Source organism: Rhinoraja longicauda, chromosome 20, assembly GCF_053455715.1.
Source record: "Rhinoraja longicauda isolate Sanriku21f chromosome 20, sRhiLon1.1, whole genome shotgun sequence".
In the NCBI taxonomy this organism is placed as follows: Eukaryota; Metazoa; Chordata; class Chondrichthyes; order Rajiformes; family Arhynchobatidae; genus Rhinoraja; species Rhinoraja longicauda.
The window spans coordinates 39344120-39363850 of NC_135972.1; the positions used below are offsets into that span (position 1 = coordinate 39344120).

Below are 19731 nucleotides of genomic sequence, written 5' to 3' on the forward strand. Positions count from 1 at the left end.
ACATCAATGGGGTCTGTGTGGAAAGGGTACCAGCTTTCAGGTTCCTGGGTACGCACATCGCAGAGGATCTTACCTGGTCTACCAACACCATCACCACAGTAAAGAAGGCACAGCAGAGACTCCACTTCCTGAGGATCCTCAGGAAAACCAACCTGCAGGAGAAGCTCATGTTGTCCTTCTATCGTTGCTCCATCGAGAGTGTGCTGGCATACTGTATAACCACATGGTATGCCAGCTGCTCAGAAAAGGACAGGAAGGCCCTTCAGAGGGTCATCACGACGGCCCAGAAGATCATCGGCTGCTCACTGCCCTCCCTGGAGCACCTGTTCAGCCTACGCTGCCTCAGTAGAGCAGGCAAAATAATAAAAGATCCATCCCACCCCGGCCACCGTCTGTTTGTTCATCTGCCCTCTGGTCGACGTTTCAGGTCGATCAAATCCCGAACAAACAGACTTAAGAACAGTTTTTACCCCAGGGCCATACGAGAACTGAACACTACCTTTGCACTAGGCAACACCGTTAAAAAATCTTGTACTTAATATAATTGTATTTAATTGTATTTATGTATTTATTTGTTTTTGCATTTATTGCATATATGTTTGTACGCACCGTCAGGATTGGCTATTTTTTTAATTTCGTTGTACTCGTTGCAATGACAATAAATGAATATTATATTATTATTATAAGAAACTCGTGTGCTTTTTGAAGTGTGTTTTATCACGCACCTATTTACTTCAGGTTGATTCTCTCTCACTGCATATAAGTCATGTTGACATTGGCAATAATTCAATGGCTTGGACTGAAGTTTTGCCCTAACTCCATTCACCTACATGAATAACTATTTCCTTATGTTATAATTTTAACCTAACACCCGGCTCAATGCTGGTTATCAAATACAATTTAAGTATTAGTTGTACATCAAGTATTTATTTTAATTTCACTGTTGCATACAATTTACATCAGAATCTCCGAATGGTTAGGTTTGTTAGGGGTATATATTGGGCTTATATAGGTTAATGCCCTAACCTATTAACAAGCAATTCCTGATCAGATGATTTGCAGTGGATAGAAAAGTTAAACACTGAAAATATGGTATTTTGTTCTGTGAATTATACAATGGTAGCAGAGCAATTAATCTTGCTCACTTTGTTACACTTTAAAATTCTTCAGAGGTATTTGAAACTATTTTATGTAGATGGACACAAAATGCTGGAGTAACTCAGCGGGACAGGCGACATCTCTGGAGAGAAGGAATGGGTGACGTTTTGGGTTGAGACCTTTCTAGACTGAGAGTCCGGGGAGAGGGAAACTAGGGGTACAAAGTGAATTTGAGGTGTGAAAAGTACAGATCAAAGCAGACGGTGATCAAGGAAATGTAGAATGCTTCATTGTTGGCTGAGGGGAAGGTGATAACGAGGCATATAAACAGTAAAATCAGGACAGTGAAACTAGTTGGAGAACTAGGGTAGAGGAGGGACAGAGAGAGAGGGAAAGCATGGGTTAGTTGTAGTTAGAGAAATCAATATTTATGTGTATATTGATTAAACAAATTAGGTACAAGAAATGGTGGCACAGCGGTAGAGTTGCTGCCTTACAATACTTGCAGCGCCGGAGACCCGGGTTCGATCCCGACTATGGGTGCTGTCTGTACGGAGTCTGTACGTTCTCCCCGTGACCTGCGTGGGTTTTCTCCGAGATCTTCGGTTTCCTCCCACACTCCAAAGACGTACAGGTTTGGAGGTTGATTGGGTTGGTGTAAGTGTAAATTGTCCCTAATGTGTGTAAGATAGTGTTATAATAATAATAACAACTTTATTTATCTAGCACTTTTCATGCAAGTGAATGCAGCCCAAAGTGCTTTCCACAAAAACAAACGCTTCTAAACAAAAATACAATTTAAAACAGAAAGGGCACAGGCAGTTAATAGCATACAAAGCACAATTTATATAAAAATATAAAATGTAAAATTGAAAGTGTAAAAGGACAAAGGAAGTAAAGTCAGTTAAAAGCTTGATTAAAAAAGATAAGTTTTTAGCTGCGGTTTAAAAATGTCAACTGAGTGGGCGTCTCTCATGGCCCTGGGTAGGATCACTGGTCGGTGCAGACTCGGTGGGCTGGAGGACTTGTTTTTGCGCTGCATCTCTAAACTCAAACTTTTCTTTGGCTTAATGCTGCTGCCACAGGGCACCAGAAGCTTGGATTCAATCCTGACTTCATCATATCATATCATATCATATATATACAGCCGGAAACAGGCCTTTTCGGCCCTCCAAGTCCGTGCCGCCCAGTGATCCCCGTACATTAACACTATCCTACACCCACTAGGGACAATTTTTTACATCTACCCAGCCAATTAACCTACATACCTGTACGTCTTTGGAGTGTGGGAGGAAACCGAAGATCTCGGAGAAAACCCACGCAGGTCACGGGGAGAACGTACAAACTCCTTACAGTGCAGCACCCGTAGTCAGGATCGAACCTGAGTCAGATGCCGTCTGGCCGTACGCATGTTTCCTCCACATCTACACGGGTTTCCTCCTGCTGCTCCGGTCTCCTCCCACATCCCAAAGACCCGCTGGCAGGTGAAAGAGCTCCAATGAATTACCCCTAGATGTAAATAAAAATAATCAAAGGAAAGTTGGAGGCCATGTGAGAGAGAATAGGTTAATGGGTAAGGGGAGTATGAATGGGACAAATGGAACTGTTCTGCTGGGAACTAATGTCAACTCAATGGGCTGAATGGGGTATGATTTTTTTTTTAACACATTTTATCGTGTGACTATTTACTTCAGGTTACTTTTCCTTCATTGTCCTCTTAACTCATGTTTACATTGGTTACCAAGGAAATACATTGTTTATCAAGGAAATAATTTGACTCATTGGGCTGAAGTATTCCCTGGCATGAGAAGTATAAGTCATTAATTTGACTTATTTTCAACTTAATTTTGCCACATTTGTGGTTTCAGCAAGCTGGAGTTTTGCACTTGCAAGTGCTTGCAGTATTTAACTTCAGAAATCAATTCTGCTGGAAAGTACTATGTTTTACAAATATACTTCATGTAGTCAGTGTGACAAAGGATCCAACTCACTCAGTAGTCAGGGCTATGGGTAAAATCATCTCCAATATTTCTGCCATGCCTTCAGAAGAGGTCCAAAACCGAAAGGTCACCTGACCATGTTCTCCAAAGATGCTGCCTAAGGGGCTGAGATACCCCAGCATCGAGTCCCTTTTTGTAAACCAGCATCTAAAGTTTCTTGCTTCTGAAATTTAATTCCAATTCTTCAGAATCCAAACTCCCACTCAATTAATTTAAGCACAGGCAGCAGAAACATCTGCTGAAGGTTCTCGATCCATTTAAATCTGGCACCTGGGAGCTTCAAGGCCAAGTTATTGCACTAAATTATTGTCCCAAAACATCTATTACAGAGTTTTCAAAAATACATTTAATGCACTCCCATCAGCCCCTTCTTAAGAAAACAACATTAGTTTGTTCAACTTTTTTCAAAGTTACAATTTCCCACGGCTGATAAATTGGAGCAGTGGGAAAAGATTAGATAAATTAAGATCATTTTCTTTGGAACAGATGAGGCTGAGTGGATACTGAATTGAGATGTATAAAATGAAATGAAAATGAAATGGCAAGGGCCATTAGAGTAAATGGGAAGGGCCTATCTTCTCATTGGAGAGAGGCTAAAATCCCAGAGAGGCACAGATTTAAAATAATTGGCAGAAGATTGGAAGGAAGTATTTATTTGCCAAGAGTGTTTGCAACTAGTTGGAAAGTTGTAGAGGCAGAAATACTCACACCGTTTCAAGAGCACTTAAAGAGCTGTGCCTTGCAGGGACATGGGAAAGTAGGATTAGGCTGGATAACTCTGCTTCAACTCTTAGTTCAGTTTATTTTAGTTTTGATTGTTGCATGTACCAAGATAAATTCTTGTGGACATGATGGGCTAAATAGTCATCTCTCAAAGATATAAATGTTCTATGAGCAGGAAGGAACTGCAGATGCTGGTTTAAACTAAAGAGACACAAAAAGCTGGAGTAATTCAGAGGATCAGACAGCTTCTCTGGAGAAAAGAAGAGGTAATGTTTTGGGTGGAGACCCGGTCTGAAGAAGGGTCTTGACCCAGAAACATCACCTATAAATTTTCTATGGTTCTAAAACCAAATTTTATAAGGCAAGGACTAGGGGGACTCTGTCTCTGTTGTGACTAGGGGGAGGGGGAGCAAGGGGTACTGAGGAGACACGAGTGAGGGCCTCATCTATAATGGGAGAGGGAAACCCCTGTTCCCTAAAGAATGAGGACATCTCGGATGTTCTGGTATGGAACACCTCATCTTGGGTGCAGATGCGGCGTAGACGGAGGAATTGGGAGTAGGGGATAGAGTCTTTGCAGGAAGCAGGGTGGGAAGAAGTGTAGTCGTGATAGTTGTGGGAGTCAGTGTGTTTGTAATAGACATCAGTCGATAGTGTATTTCCTGTGATGGAGACGGTGAGATCAAGGGGAGGGAGGTATTAACTACATTGGGTGACCACTGTACATTGGGTGACCACTCACTCAACGACAGGGAAAAGCCCAGCAGAAGCCTTGCTTGGAAGGAAAGTTCGCACTAAAATGCCAGAAGTGCGAGAGATCACGGAAGACCAGGAGCTGAGAGACCGTTATGGTGAAAAGAAAGGTGCGGTAAAATGGTATGCTGACTTGAAACGAGGAGCCAGGCACTCAGAAATAATGCCTGGTGATTATGTGCTTGTGAGGCGAAATGAGATAGACACTCCTTACCATTGCCAGCCATACAATGTTGTATCGGCAGCAGGGTGCCAGTCAGGTCTCCAGAGGGTGTTATCTATGAGGAATGTATCGAGTGTCAAAAGGTATATGTCGAGAGACCTTCGAATCGAGGTGGCCCAAAGTCCGAGTAATTATACAGATGAATATGACATTTCGTTCGTGTATGTTCACCGTCCAACACCTCCACGAGAAATGCAGGGAGCAGCATTAACCGCTACGTCTACAGGCCTTTGAACTCTCAGAGACGTTGGCTCCATTGACAAGGGAACCGTGGAGCATGCTTCTCAAATTTGGACATCCTTGGAAATGGACCTCTGTCCCGTGTCTACAATATGATGGCATGCAAACCTTGGTCTTAACCACCATGAGACGGAATGTTAATGAAGTCTTGTGACAAGCAAGGCCGCCTCATTGCCTAACCCAATAACCTGCTGGCCTCCGAGCTGGTGTTTGATTCAGAGAAACAATATCTCCAGGAAAGCTGGGCTAGGAGAGAGTGCGGGAGCGAGACATGCAAAAGCAGCTACAGTTTGTTAAAGCTACACAGTCTGGGGGTAGGAATGGTGGGGGTATGAAAGGATATGAAATGGAAAATCTCAAAACCCAGACATGCCCACTGTTAACACTTAGAAACACAGAAAATAGGTGCAGGAGTAGGCCATTCAGCCCTTTGAGCCATTCAATATGATCATGGCTGATCATCCACAATCAATGCCCCGTTCCTGCATTCTCCCCATATCCCTAGATTCCTTGCAAAGTAGCAAAGGGCACTTGGTGTCTTGAAGTATTGCCAGTCAAGCCTGATTTCTCAACCACCAAACAGGCATGCAGCCAAAGCACATGCTGGCTGTGTGCCTGATACATAATCTACACCTCAGCTCAGCAGGGGTGCAAAGAGAAAAAGGATCTGCACCCACTTTATACCTTTCATCCCTTAATACTTCACAGTGATTAAGTACTTTGGAACAGTATTCACCGTTGTAACATACAAATTTCAGCAAGCAATTTATACACAAAAAGCTCCAACAAGCAACAATATGAATAGATTGTCAGTACATAGAAATGTTGTGTGATATAAACATTTGTCAAGGCACTGGAGATAAACCCCCAGTGCTTGTGAAAATACATTGCCCACAGGATCCTTAACACACTGACAGAGTAAAGCCTGTTTAACATCTTATTGAAAAATCAGCACAGCCAGCCTGCGTGATATTCTAGATAAGCGAGACTCTTTTGCTCATTTCACTGCAGTGAGATTTGAACTGGAAAACCTCAGCCTTAGAAAACATAGAAAATAGGTGCAGGAGGAGTCATTTGGCCCTTTGAGCCAGCACCGCCATTCATTGGGATCATGGCTGATCGTCCACAATCAGTAACCCGTGCCTGCCTTCTCCCCATATCCCTTGATTCCACTAGCCCCTAGAGCACTATCTAACTCTCTCTTAAATGCATCCAGTGAATTGGCCTCCACTGCCCTCTGTGGCAGAGAATTTCATAAATTCACAACTCTCTGGGTGAAAAAGTTTCTTCTCACCTCAGTTTTAAATGGCCTCCCCTTTATTCTTAGACTGTGGCCCCTGGTTCTGGACTCCCCCAGCCTTGGAGGAAAGAGCATTGGTAGCAGGCATGTTTTAAATGTGAAAGTCATGTCTGAATTTCAAGAAATTAAAAAAATCGATTCATCAAAATTTTATTTAAACAAAAGTAGGTACACACAAGTCTACATAGCCTGAAAGCGTGCTTAATCTGTATCAAAAAGGAACATCATCTCCTACATTTTTATAAATGAGATTTCTAACAGATCTTTAGAACATACAGATGCTTTATGTGAAGTATAAATGTGTTCTCAGTAAGAGGCAGCTTCACTAACATATGTGCACGGCAACACATTCCTTGATCACAATCATGCAACACATGCTCTTTTCACTAACACATTCTTATATTTTGTAATCAGAGACCAATTGCTCAACACACAATCCATCGGTACTAGAATTTAGATTATGCAAACTAACCACGCACCCAACATTTAATTTAGCTGCCGTGAATCTTGCCTCTTCTTTTAAGACATCAACTTCTTCTTGCACTCCACTGAACAGAGCAACATCCCTTCCACTGGCATGAATTTCTGTCCGACCAGACATTTTCCGCAGCAGGAACACAGGAAGCATTCGGAGGAGGCGTGCCAGTTGTAGTTCCCATATGTAACACGCTGAGCCTCTGGATCAACGACATTGTGACAGCCCTGGCACACCTGCAAATCAGACATAGACACAGGGAATTAAATAGTGGTTGCACAACATCTGCTGGCTTCTTTCTAAAGATGCAAAATATGGTAAGTAGTAACCTGGACATTCTAATAGACAATAGTTGCAGCAGGAGGCCATTCGGCCCTTTGTGCCAGCACCACCATTCATTGTGATCATGGCTGATCACCCACAATCAGTAACCCGTGCCTGCCTTCTCCCCATTTCTTTGATTCCACTAGCCCCAAGAACTCTATCTAACTCTCTTTTGAATACATCCAGTGAATTGACCTCCACTGCCTTCTGTGGCAGAGAATTCTACAAATTCACAACTCTGGGTGAAAAAATGTCACCTAGTTCTCATTTACAAGCTCGCACTCCATTGCCAATTAGCTCACGTTCCAAATGCACACGTTTTCTGACTACCCCAAATACTACAAAACTAGCTGCTTTTGTTTTTGAAAAACACAATTGCAATAAATTGCCAGATTCCCAGATAGCGATGCATTTCACGGCTGTAGCCAGAGAGAAGTGGCATTCTAAAATATAGAATCGCAGATCATCAGATTGTTCCTTTAGTTTAGAGATACAGCACGGAAACAGGCCCTTCGGTCCACCGAGTCTGTGGCACCCAGCGATCCCCGCATACTAACACTATCCACCACCCTATACACACTAGCGACAATATTTTTACAATTTCACCAAGCCAATTAACCTACAAACCTGTACGTCTTTGGAATGTGGGAGGAAACCAAAGATTTCGGAGAAAACGGTGCGGCGCGGTGGCGCAGCGGTAGAGTTGCTGCCTTACAGCGAATGCAGCGCCGGAGACCTGGGTTCCATCCCGACTACGGGTGCTGCCTGTACGGAGTTTGTACGTTCTCCCGTGACCTGCGTGGGTTTTCTCCGAGATCTCCGGTTTCCTCCCACATTCCAAAGACGTACAGGCTTGTAGGTTAATTGGCTTGGTAAATGTAAAAATCGTCCCTACTGGGTATAGGATAGTGTTAATGTGTGGGGATCGCTGGTCGGCACGGACCTGGTGGGCCGAAGGGCCTGTTTCCACGCTGTATCTCTAAAGTAAAACGCACGCGGTCATGGGGAGAACGTACAGACTCCATACAGGCAGCACCTGCAGTCAGGATCAAACCCGGGTCTCTGGCGCTGTAAGGTAGCAACTCTACCACTGCGCCACCGTGCCATCCCTGTTACAAAGTTAACCTTGTACCTGCCACAAAGTTTGGATCAGCAAGGAAACTGTTATTTAACACTGGTTCACTTCCCTCTCAACCGCCATGCTTTGGCCTTTTTGCAGACACAATATCTAATGCAAAGAAAAATCTCTGCATGCCTTCTTCAGATCTGACTGCTTTACTTTTCTCACTCCTGCATTCAGAAGGAACAATGCCTCGAGCTCTTTCCCATGCAGGTACTCAAGCAAATTGAATCATTGCCTTCTCAAAGCACGTCACATCAGATATCTCTTGCTGAGCTATGAATTATCCTCTAATAGATATGAATAGATGTCTGTGGTCAAATGTAGGTAACTAATGGCTTCTAAGCCTTGCTTATTGTGGAGAACTCTACTTCAGCCTTTCCTTGCTCTGTCTCAGAAATTAGAAGCTGCAGACGGAGAAATTCATTACTGGCACCATTTGCCAAATACACACGGGAACATAGGACCGCAGTGATACCATACCATAGAACCTTATTCATCCCAGGAGGGACATTGGTCTGCCACCAGTCTTAAAACACAACCAGATACATGAAGCATGAAATTAAAGTGACAATTGGAAAGTCCAGGATTGGGGATGTGCAAAGATTGGGGGGGGGGGGGGGGGGGGGAGGTCATGTCATAAGGAATAGGAGTAGAATTAGGCCATTTGGCCCATCAAGTCTACTCCACCATTCAATCACGGCTGATCTATCTCTCCCTCCTAACCCCATTCTCCCGCCCTCTCCCCATAACCCCTGACACCTGTACTGATCAGGAAATTATCTATCTCTGCCGTAAAAATATCCATTGACTTGGCCTCCACTGCATTCCGTGGCAAATAATTCCACAGATTCACCACCCTCTGACTACAACATTTCCTCCTCATCTCCTTCCTAAATGAACGTCCTTTAATTCTGAGGCTGTGACCTCTAGTCCTAGACTCTCCCACTAGTGGAAACATCCTCTCCACATCCACTCTATCTATGCCTTTCACTATTCGGTACATTTCAATGAGGTCCCCCCTCATTCCTCTAAACTCCAGCGAGTACAGGCCCAATGCCGACAAACGCTCATCATTGGTTAACCCACTCATTCCGGGGATCATTCTTGTAAACCTCCTCTGGACCCTCTCCAGAGCCAGCACATCGTTCCTCAGATACGGTGCCCAAAATATCCCAAATGTGGCCTTACCAGCACCTTGTAGAGCCTCAACATTACATCCCTGTTATTGTATACAAGCCCTCTTGAAATACATGCTAGCATTGAGTTTGCCTTCTTTACTACTGTCAGTCTACCCCAATCCACCCCAGAAGGGGGAGGAGTTGCACAGTTTGATGGGCATAGGGGAAAAGGATCTCCCATGGCATTCTGTGCTGTAGGTTACACTTACCTCTACCCATTCAATTACAAAGTCAGCAGAACTGATATGTGGAGGGCAGGTATATCAGGTAGCAGAAATTCTCCCAAGTTAAAAGACAAATTGCTCTGTATTTTAGCTCTTCACCAGTTTTGTGATAAAACGCCATAAATGTTTTTATAATTATTTTCCATGAACTGAAAACATTTAAATCCCACACAAAATTATCAAATGATACTTACCAAATAATGTTATTTAAAAAAAATTATGCATTACATTGTTCATCTGAATTTGATGTATTTAACCAAAAAATAAGAGGGGACAGAAAGGATTTAAAAAAATGGATAAATAGGTCAGCATGTCGAATGCACTGGGCAGTGGAAGAAGATTCAATGTTGACTTTCTAAAAGAAGTTGGACAAATACATAAAAGGAAATAAAATATTGGGAAAGAACTGTTGAGTGGAACAAACTGAATAGTTTAAGAAAACTGGCTCATTTGTCCAAAAATAATCACCCCCTGTGCTATATTACTCTATGACTTAGTGCATTCACAATTATATTGGCAATGAACAACCATATCTTTTGAAAATAGTTCATTAGTCAACTTGATATATATTGTGTTTTGCTGTTGCAATTTTCACCTTCAAAGTTAAGACTGGATTCTTAAAACAACATGAATGTTCCCAAACAAAAAGACACTAAAGCAAAAATTAACTGCTTCCAGATAGTTTAGCTGCAGCATTTTAGGAAGTACAATTGGAGCTGAAATGTTAACTGAAAATCACTCATTTCTCAAGGGCAGGATCAATCTTCGATATGGCCATTTAACTTAGTAACACTGTGCTCGGTTATTGCAGAGATACATTACCACGGCATGAAGCTTCACATAGCAAGGTTTGCAGACAGGTTTGTCGTTCACCATCACATAAATCTCTCCTGCAAGGACACAGTCACATTCAAAGCAGCAGAAGTGTTTCAAGTGCCAGTTCTGGCCTTCAGCCTGGGTGTATTCATTGCTGAATATCATCTGGGGAATGAGAAAGAGACACGGCAATGATACAAACAGCACATTCAGGGCTGCATTAATGAATCACAATACATCGGGCGGCACGGTAGCGCAGCGGTAGAGTTGCTGCTTTACAGCGAATGCAGCGCCGGAGACTCAGGTTCGATCCTGACTACGGGTGCTGCACTGTAAGGAGTTTGTACGTTCTCCCCGTGACCTGCGTGGGTTTCCTCCGAGATCTTCGGTTTCCTCCCACACTCCAAAGACGTACAGGTATGTAGGTTAATTGCCTGGGTAGATGTAAAAATTGTCCCTAGTGGGTGTAGGATAGTGTTAATGTGCGGGGATTGCTTGGCGGCGCGGACTTGGTGGGCCGAAAAGGCCTGTTTCCGCGCTGTATCTATATGATATGATATGATATCACAGTAATAGAAAATAGAACTGTGATTACATCCCAGAATGAAAAAACTCACAAAAGTAATTTGATTAATTCACATCCTCTAGTGTACAAGGGATAAAGGACATAATCCAAAACATACTGTAGACAGACGGGAACAAAAAGCTGGAGTAACTCAACGGGTCAGACAGCATCTCTGGAGAAAAGGAAGAGGTGACGTTTTGGGTCGAGACCCTTCCTCTCAATCTGAAATATCAGTTATTCCTTTTCTCCAGAGATGCTGCCTGACCCGCTGAGTTACTCTAGCATTTTGTGTCTATCTTTGATTTAAACCAGCATCTGCAGTTCTTCCTACACATAATCCAAAGCATGGTGTATTTTGCAGCCTTTTGTGCAGGCTGTCTACTGTTACAGGAGGATCATGGCGGATGCCATATCTCTTGCCCTATACTTATCGCTGGAACATCTAGATAACAAGGACACCTACGCCTGACTCCTATTTATTATAGCCCTGCCTTCAACTCTACAATCCCAACCAAACTCGTCACCAAACTCCTGGGCCTAGGAGTCAGCACCTGCCTCTCCAGCTGGATCCTTGGCCTCCTGACCCATAGACTGCAATCACAGAGGATAGGTGACAAAATATCTTCCATGATAATTCTCAGCACCAGTGCCCTGCAATGATGCATTTTCAATCCTCAACTATATTCCCTACATATTCACGACTGTGCAGTCAGATTCTGCTCTAAATTCATTTACAAGTCTACAGATGACACTGCTGTAGTGGGCCAGAGTTCAAACCATGACAAGATGAGGTGCTAGCAGGAGACATAGAGCTTAATAACATGGTAGATAGACACAAAATGCTGCAGCAACAGAGCAGGACAGGCAGGATCTTTCGATAGAAGGAATGGGTAACCTTTCGGGTCGAGACCCTTCTTCAGACTGAGAGTCAGGGGAGAGGGAGACACAGAGATATGGAAGGGTAAGGTGTGCAAAATGAGAGATCAAAGCGGACGAAGATGAAGGAAAATGTGACATCCTAGTTCTCTGAACAGTCTGACTGTCCTCCTGATTACATTTTATCTTCATATGCTTCGTTGTCACGTTCCCCTTTTTTGAAGAGGTTACCAGGGAAATTGATAAGGGCAAGGCTGTGGATGTTGTCTATATGGACTTCAGTAAGGCATTTGACAAGGTTCCACATGGAAGGTTGATTAAGAAGGTTAAATCGTTGGGTATTAATAGTGAGGTTGCAAGATGGATTCAACAATGGCTGAATGGGAGATACCAGAGGGTAATGGTTGACAATTGTATGTCAGGTTGGAGGCCAGTGTCTAGTGGAGTGCCCCAAGGATCTGTGTTGGGTCCACTGTTGTTTGTCATTTACATTAATGATCTGGATGATGGTGTGGCAAATTGGATTAGTAAATATGCAGATGATACTAAGATAGGTGGAGTAGTTGATAGTGAGGTAGATTTTCAAAGTCTACAGAGAGACTTGGGCCTTTTGGAAGGGTGGGCTGAAAGATGGCAGATGGAGTTTAATGCTGATAAGTGTGAGGTGCTGCATTTTGGTAGGACAAATCAAAATAGGACGTACAGGGTAAATGGTAGGGAATTGAGGAATGCAGTGGAACAGAGGGATCTGGGAATAACTGTGCATTGTTCCCTGAAGGTGGAATCTCATGTGGATAGGGTGGTGAAGAAGGCGTTTGGTATGCTTGCCTTTATAAATCAGAGCATCGAGTATAGAAGTTGGGATGTAATGTTGAAATTGTACAGGGCATTGGTGAGGCCGAATCTGGAGTACGGTGTGCAGTTCTGGTCGCCAAATTATAGGAAGGATGTCGACAAAATGGAGAGGGTACAGAGGAGATTTACTAGAATGTTGCCTGGGTTTCAGCACTTAGGCTACAGAGAGAGGTTGAATAGGTTGGGTCTTTATTCTTTGGAGCGTAGAAGGTTGAGGGGGGACTTGATAGAGGTTTTTAAAATTTTGAGAGGGACGGACAGAGTTGACGTGGGTAGGCTTTTCCCTTTGAGAGTGGGGAAGATTCCAACAAGGGGACATAGCTTCAGAATTGAGGGACAAAGGTTTAGGGGTAACATGAGGGGGAGCTTCTTTACTCAGAGGGTTGTGGCTGTATGGAATGGGCTTCCGGTGGAAGTGGTGGAGGCTGGCTCGATTTTATTATTTAAGAGCAAATTGGATAGGTATATGGATAGGAGGGGATTGGAGGGTTATGGTCTGAGTGCAGGTAGATGAGACTAGGTCAGGGAGAATGGTCGGCGTGGACTGGTAGGGCCGGACAGGCCTGTTTCCATGCTGTAGTTGTTATATGTTGTTATATGTTATATGTTCTTGCACCCTGCCTATTTCATTTCTCCCCTCTCCCATCATGACGATCCAAACGCTTGAAAGCTCATAACAACAGATTTAGGGTCAGCTTCTTCCCTGCTGTTATAGACAATAGACAATAGACAATAGACAATAGGTGCAGGAGGAGGCCAGTCGGCCCTTCGAGCCAGCACCGATGTGATCATGGCTGATCATTCTCAATCAGTACCCCGTTCCTGCCTTCTCTCCATACCCCCTGACTCCGCTATCCTTAAGAGCTCTACCTAGCTCTCCCTTGAATGTATTCAGAGAAATGTATCAGACTACTGAATGATCCTCACATTAGCTGGCGTATAGTCTCGATCTGTCAACCCATTTCATCATAGATCATGGAATTTGTTCTGTAACTAATGCAATAGCACTATATTCTGCACTCTGACATCCTTCTCTGTGCACTGCCCATTGTACTATTGTATGACTTGATTGTACTCATGGATTGTAGGATTTGACTGGATAGATCGGAAACTAATATTTTCACTGTATCTTAATACGCATGACAATAATAACCCTATACCAACCAAACCAAATGCCTTAAAAACAAAATAATCCAGAATATTTCGGAAAAGGGGAGAGGATGAAAGAAACAAAACTGCTCTTTACAAAGGGCAACCCCAATAAACGATGGGGATCACACGGAGAGGGATGTAGACTCGATCACGGGATGCTAGTGCCCACACAGGTACAAAAACTGGACATTGCAAACCGAGTCACAAATAACCAATAGGGTACATTCGGTATCAAGAGGCTAGGTCTGAAATTTTCATTACTAAGCTGCATTTCAACTCCTTTGTTGACTGCACTAACAAGATTAGAAGCAAGTTCTGCAGTATGGCAGGGTTGGGAGTATTAGAAACAAGGCCAAAGTAAAGATGACAATTATTTTGTTGAAGGAGGTTGCACTTTGGCCAAGCATAATTATGCGGAAGAAACGATAAAAAGCAGACACTGATCTTCCAGTTGAACTTTGATCAACTGTAAACATTTGCAAGAAATGTAGGAGTCTCGCACAACAAATGATAAAGTGAAGGGGTGCCTGATAAACAGAGAGCTTATCTTCACTTTCAAACATATATTGCATGAAAGATTCTTTGTGGAATTCCAGACATCTCTCAGCTTTTAATTTCTGGCCAGTGATGTGGCAAGATTGAGTGGAAAGTGCAAATCAGTAAAAGCTGAGAACGTGCTTCAATGACTTGGCCATCAGTCTTGTCGGCAGATCATCACAAAATGCACCACAGTGCCATCTACAGGACGAAGCTAGAGCTAAAAGCCAGAAGAAAAATGGAATAAGAATCCAGGGTACAGAAGAGACAGGATGCGTGGGTTATACCTGTGAATCTGTGGCGTTGCACAAAATAATGAGGTATGTACCTGCATCTTTTATTGCTTCGCAGACTACAAGGAGAATAGGAAAGCAAACCTGCCATTTAGTAGTAAGGGTAAAATGTCTTTAGAGAGGAAATAGTTATGTGCAGGAAGGAACTGCAAATGCTGGTTTAAACCGAAGATACTCACAAAAAGTTGGAGTAACTCAGTGGGACAGGCAGCATCTCCTCCTCTCCAGAGATGCTGAGTTACTCCAGCTTTTTATGGCACTCTTTGGAAAACTAGTTACATGTAAATATGGATAAACAAGGAACTGCACATGCAGGTTTACAAAAACTGAAACTGCTGGAGTAACTCAGCCAGTCGGTTAGCATCTCTGCAGAACATGGATAAGCTTCGGGTTGGAAAAAGCTGGAAAGGACGAAGCCTGGCAAGTGACTAGTGGATAGACGTTACGGGTTTTTGATAGACAGGTGGTTGGACAAAGGCCCGAGACGAAATGCCAAAAGGTATGAGATCAGGATAGAAGTGTGAATTGTGGAGCCAGAGGAAGGAATGTAGGTTCATAAGATCAGAAGAGATACCTGCAGGGGGAAAACCACGTTTACTAAAGAGCGAGGACATCTCGATGTCCTAGAATGGAAAGCCTCAACTTAGGAGCAGATGCGGCAGAGACAGAGAAATTGAGAGTAGACACAAAATGCTGGGGTAACTCAGCGGGACAGGCAGCATCTCTGGAGAGAAGGAATGGGTGACATTTCAGGTCGAGACCCTTCTTCAGACTGTCTATCTTCCATTTAAACCAGAATCTGCAGTTCCTTCCTACACTGGGAAGTCGGGAGTAGCGGATAACATCTTTGCAAGATGCAGAGTGGGCAGAGTTGTAGACTAGATAACTGTAGGAGTAAGTGGGTTTGTAGTAAAGGGCAAATGATAGTCTGTCCCCTCATGGAGACAGTGAGGTCAAGAAAGGGGAGAGAGGTGTCGGAGATTGTCCAAGTGAATTTGAGGGCAGGGTGGAAGTTAGTGGTAAAGTTAATGAAATCCATGAGTTCTGCACGGGTGCAGGAGGCAGCCCTGATGCAGTCATCAATGTAGCGGAGAAAGAGTTAGGGGATGGTGCCAGTGCTAGGGAACAAGGACTGTTTAACAAACAAAAAGGCGGGTATACCTGGGGCCCATGCGAGTGCCCATGGCTACACCTCTAACTTTAAGAAAGTGAGACAAGTCCAAAGAGAAGTTGTTGAGGGCGAGGACATGTTTGGCCAGGTGTTAATAGAGGAAAATTGATTCGGTTTCGGTTCAAGGAAGAACTGGAGGATCTTAAGACCTTTCTGGTGTGGGGTGTAGATGGAAAAGGTCTGGACGTCCATGGCAAAGATGAGGCATCGAGGGCCTGGCAATTGAAAGCTATGAAGAGTTGAAGGACCTGCCAGATGTTTCAGATATAGGTCGGAAGGCACAAGACAAGGGGGCATAGGATGGGATCAAAGTAATTGCAGATGAGTTCTGAGAGGCAGGAGCAGGCAGAAACAATGGGTCTGCCAGTGCAGTCTTGATTGGAGATTTTGGGAAAGAGATAGCAGCAAGCAGTGCGGGACTGGGGAACAATAGGATTGGAGGCTGTGGATGGAAGATCATCTGACATGACGGATTGGTGACAGTCTGGGTGGTGATGGCCTGCGTTCATCTGTGGGGTCATGGTCGAGGGGTAGGTCTGAGGAGGTTCCATGAGCCGGTGCCTAGCCTCAGCATGGTAGAGGTCAGCCTGCTAGACTAACCACAATGTTGGGATTGGTGCTGAGTGAGTGGAGGGCCGTGGGTTCATTGGTGTGTGTGCACAAGGGGAGTATTGAAGTCAAGACAGTCATGCCTGTAGTTGGGAATAGAACGATCCAGAGAACGTAGAAGGCTGGCAGGGGGAGGAGGAGGAGGAATGTTGGAGACAGGAGAAGGGGTAGTCACTGGGAGACGAGGAGAAAAAGGCCCAAAGGCAGGAGCGACAGAAGAAGGGCTCGACATCATGGCTGGCTTGGAACTCATTGGAGTGTGAGCATGGGGCACGCAGGTGAGGTCCAGAGACGCTGCCCGACCTGCTGAGTTGCTCCAGCACTTTGTCCTTTATTTACACATGCAATATGTTTTTCATATTGCTCTGCTGATCTGAGTAAATAAATCTCTCTATATAATAGAACGGCTGGTTACCTATTTGCCCATCTGTTTAAATTCATCTTTTCCATATTCAGTGAAACACAAAGCATTGAAATCCATTGTTTTTTAATTCCCTAAATGCTTTTATTGTTTCGGAGTTCCGCTCAAAAGTCCATTGAAAAGACTTTTGTTTTCCACCAAACGCGAGTGTTCCATATGTCTACATTTCCTATTGTGTTCATGAACAATCATTATTTTGAGCTTCCAGTTTAAAAAAAAATATTGGGTAGCCATTAAAAATGAAAATAGATTTTGATAAAAGTTTGCTTCCTTGGTTGATGGTTCACTTCACTCTAAGAATGAATAGTGCATAATATTCCATCATTGCGGCAAGTTGGATTAGTTAGAATATATTGCAATTGTGCACAGGCTACGACAGTTTTCTTTCATGATTGCCTCAGCAATAAAGTGAACACGTGCATACTTAACTTGCTCCTGCTGTTTTAGATTTTTTATCTAAAAAAAGGACAATTGATCTAAAGAGTTTCTAACAATGGCTTCCCTGTGGACTTTCACCATGAGTAATTTTCCACTGCGAAGAGTTTAGGAAGGTCAGGTCTTGCAGCAGCAGGTTCTTGCACGCTATGTGAATAGCCAGATTTTCAAGGGATTAAGGCAGGAGGTCCAGAACCTGCTATCTAACTGGTTTCCCCAGAGGCCTTAAGTGTACTGCATATCACAAGTACCTGTGTAAAAAACTTTATATACGTGATGAAGCAGGCCATTGAAAACACTTTGTTGCCAAGCTAAACAATCGCTTTCCAAATAGAAAAATAGGCAACCATTCTTACGTGAAATCCTTTCCTGTTAAATACAGAAAGGCAGCAAAACAGTTTCCCCAAGAAAGTAGAATTCTGTCGTCTAGGGTTGCCAACTGTCCCGTATTAGCCGGGACATCCCGTATTTTGAGCTAAATTGGTTTGTCCCGTATTAGTAGGGTTGCCAACTTCCTGACTCCCAAATAAGGGACAAAGGGTGATGTCACCGCCCCATGCCCCACGTGACCTCACCCAGCCAGCGGCCACGTGCTCCCGCTCCACCAATGGCGGCTGCCATTGGTGGAGCGGGAGCACGTGGCCGCTGGCTGGGTGAGGTCACGTGGGGCGGTGACGTCACCTTGTCCCGTATTTGGGAGTGAGGAAGTTGGCAACCCTATCCGCGTCTCTGTCACTTTATGGAAAATAGGAACACTGTGAGAATTCCAGCTTCTTGACTGTTGCCACTTGTGGAGTTGAAATAAATCATCATTGATCACTGTCTGTAACCTTTCGTCTTGGTCTTTCCCCAGAGTTGACTTTAGCCTTGCGTTTCCTGTGGTTTTGAAAACCTCTCTCCCATATATCTAACAAATAGATACCATAGATGTCAACATCCCTGTTGGGAGAATTGATGGGGTCTACGTATTAAAAAAGGCCATTCATGAACTTCTGGGAGACTTGCCTGCTAAACACAGTGACAAAGAGCAGTTGTAATCTCAAGGTTGTGACAGATAAGAACCCAGAAGGAACTGCAAACAACTACCCCCCACCCCCACCCCCACCCCCATTAGATGAGTAAGCCTGCTTTTCATCAGTGGATTAGTTTTAGCTGTTTTAATTAAGCTGTGCTGTGAAAGCTAAATACATTGACACATCTATTTATGACCATATGTCTATAATATATCTATTTATCTATATATATCTATATATTTATATTTATCTATCTATAATATATCTAATAATCTATATATCTATTTATATATATATTTATATTTATCTATTTATCTATATGTCTATAATATATCTATTTATCTATATATCTATATATCTATTTATATTTATCTATATATTTATATTTATCTATATTTATCTATATATCTATATGTCTATAATATATCTATTTATCTATATATCTATTTATATATATATTTATATTTATCTATATATCTATATGTCTATAATATATCTATTTATCTATATATCTATATATCTATTTATATATATATTTATATTTATCTATATATCTATATGTCTATAATATATCTATTTATCTATATATCTATATATCTATTTATATATATATTTATATTTATCTATATATCTATATGTCTATAATATATCTATATATCTATATATCTATTTATATATATATATTTATATTTATCTATATATCTATATGTCTATAATATATCTATTTATCTATATATCTATATCTATTTATATATATATTTATATTTATCTATATATCTATATGTCTATAATATATCTATTCATCTATATACCCATATATCTATTTATGACCATCCTATGTTGGTCAGTGAGCTCTAGGATTAACCAGATTATAAATGACTCATCTTCCTTATTATTTTCCACATTCTCCATACCTCATCACAGCCGGCACATCGCGGTTTTTCAGTGTCACAATAGTGACGACCGCAGTACAGTTTGCCCTTCTTCCAAAAGTAGATCATGTCCACGAGCAGCTCGCTACAGACGCAGCAGACAAAACAAGCAGGGTGCCACAGCTTGTCGTAGCCCGCACGCTCCGCATACACTGCTGGGTCTCCCTTCTTCATGTTCAGCTTGCAACGGAAGCACGCCTAGAACAAGAACAACATTCAATCATCAGACACCAGAAAATAGACAAACATCTGTTACTGAGTCGAGAAATTAAAAAATAAGGCTCTCAGATTAAGGTACCAAGATCAAGTGTGATGGGGCTACTTCATTTATTAAATTCCAGATAGAGAGTGTTACAAGACTGAATACAGAAGGAATAAATACAGAATGTGTAGGA

At 42.7% G+C, this 19731-nt stretch overlaps 1 protein-coding gene across 2 annotated transcripts in view; it reads right to left on the minus strand.

Annotated features, from left to right (window-relative positions):
• Positions 1-1642: 1642 nt before the first annotated feature.
• The window catches only part of tes (testis derived transcript (3 LIM domains)), a 56968-nt gene continuing 38879 nt past the window's right edge, over positions 1643-19731 (minus strand). Inside the window, exons 5-8 of one of the 2 annotated variants that reach the window (XM_078416661.1) lie at positions 19319-19534; positions 10484-10642; positions 6817-7048; positions 1643-1772 (exon numbers count right to left, since the gene is read on the minus strand). In XM_078416661.1, the coding sequence (XP_078272787.1) occupies positions 6857-7048; positions 10484-10642; positions 19319-19534 (567 nt within the window). In that variant the 3' untranslated portion in view covers positions 1643-1772; positions 6817-6856. Of the gene's footprint in view, positions 1773-6508; positions 7049-10483; positions 10643-19318; positions 19535-19731 lie in introns of those variants that run through there. The other variant, XM_078416660.1, reaches the window with a different exon arrangement.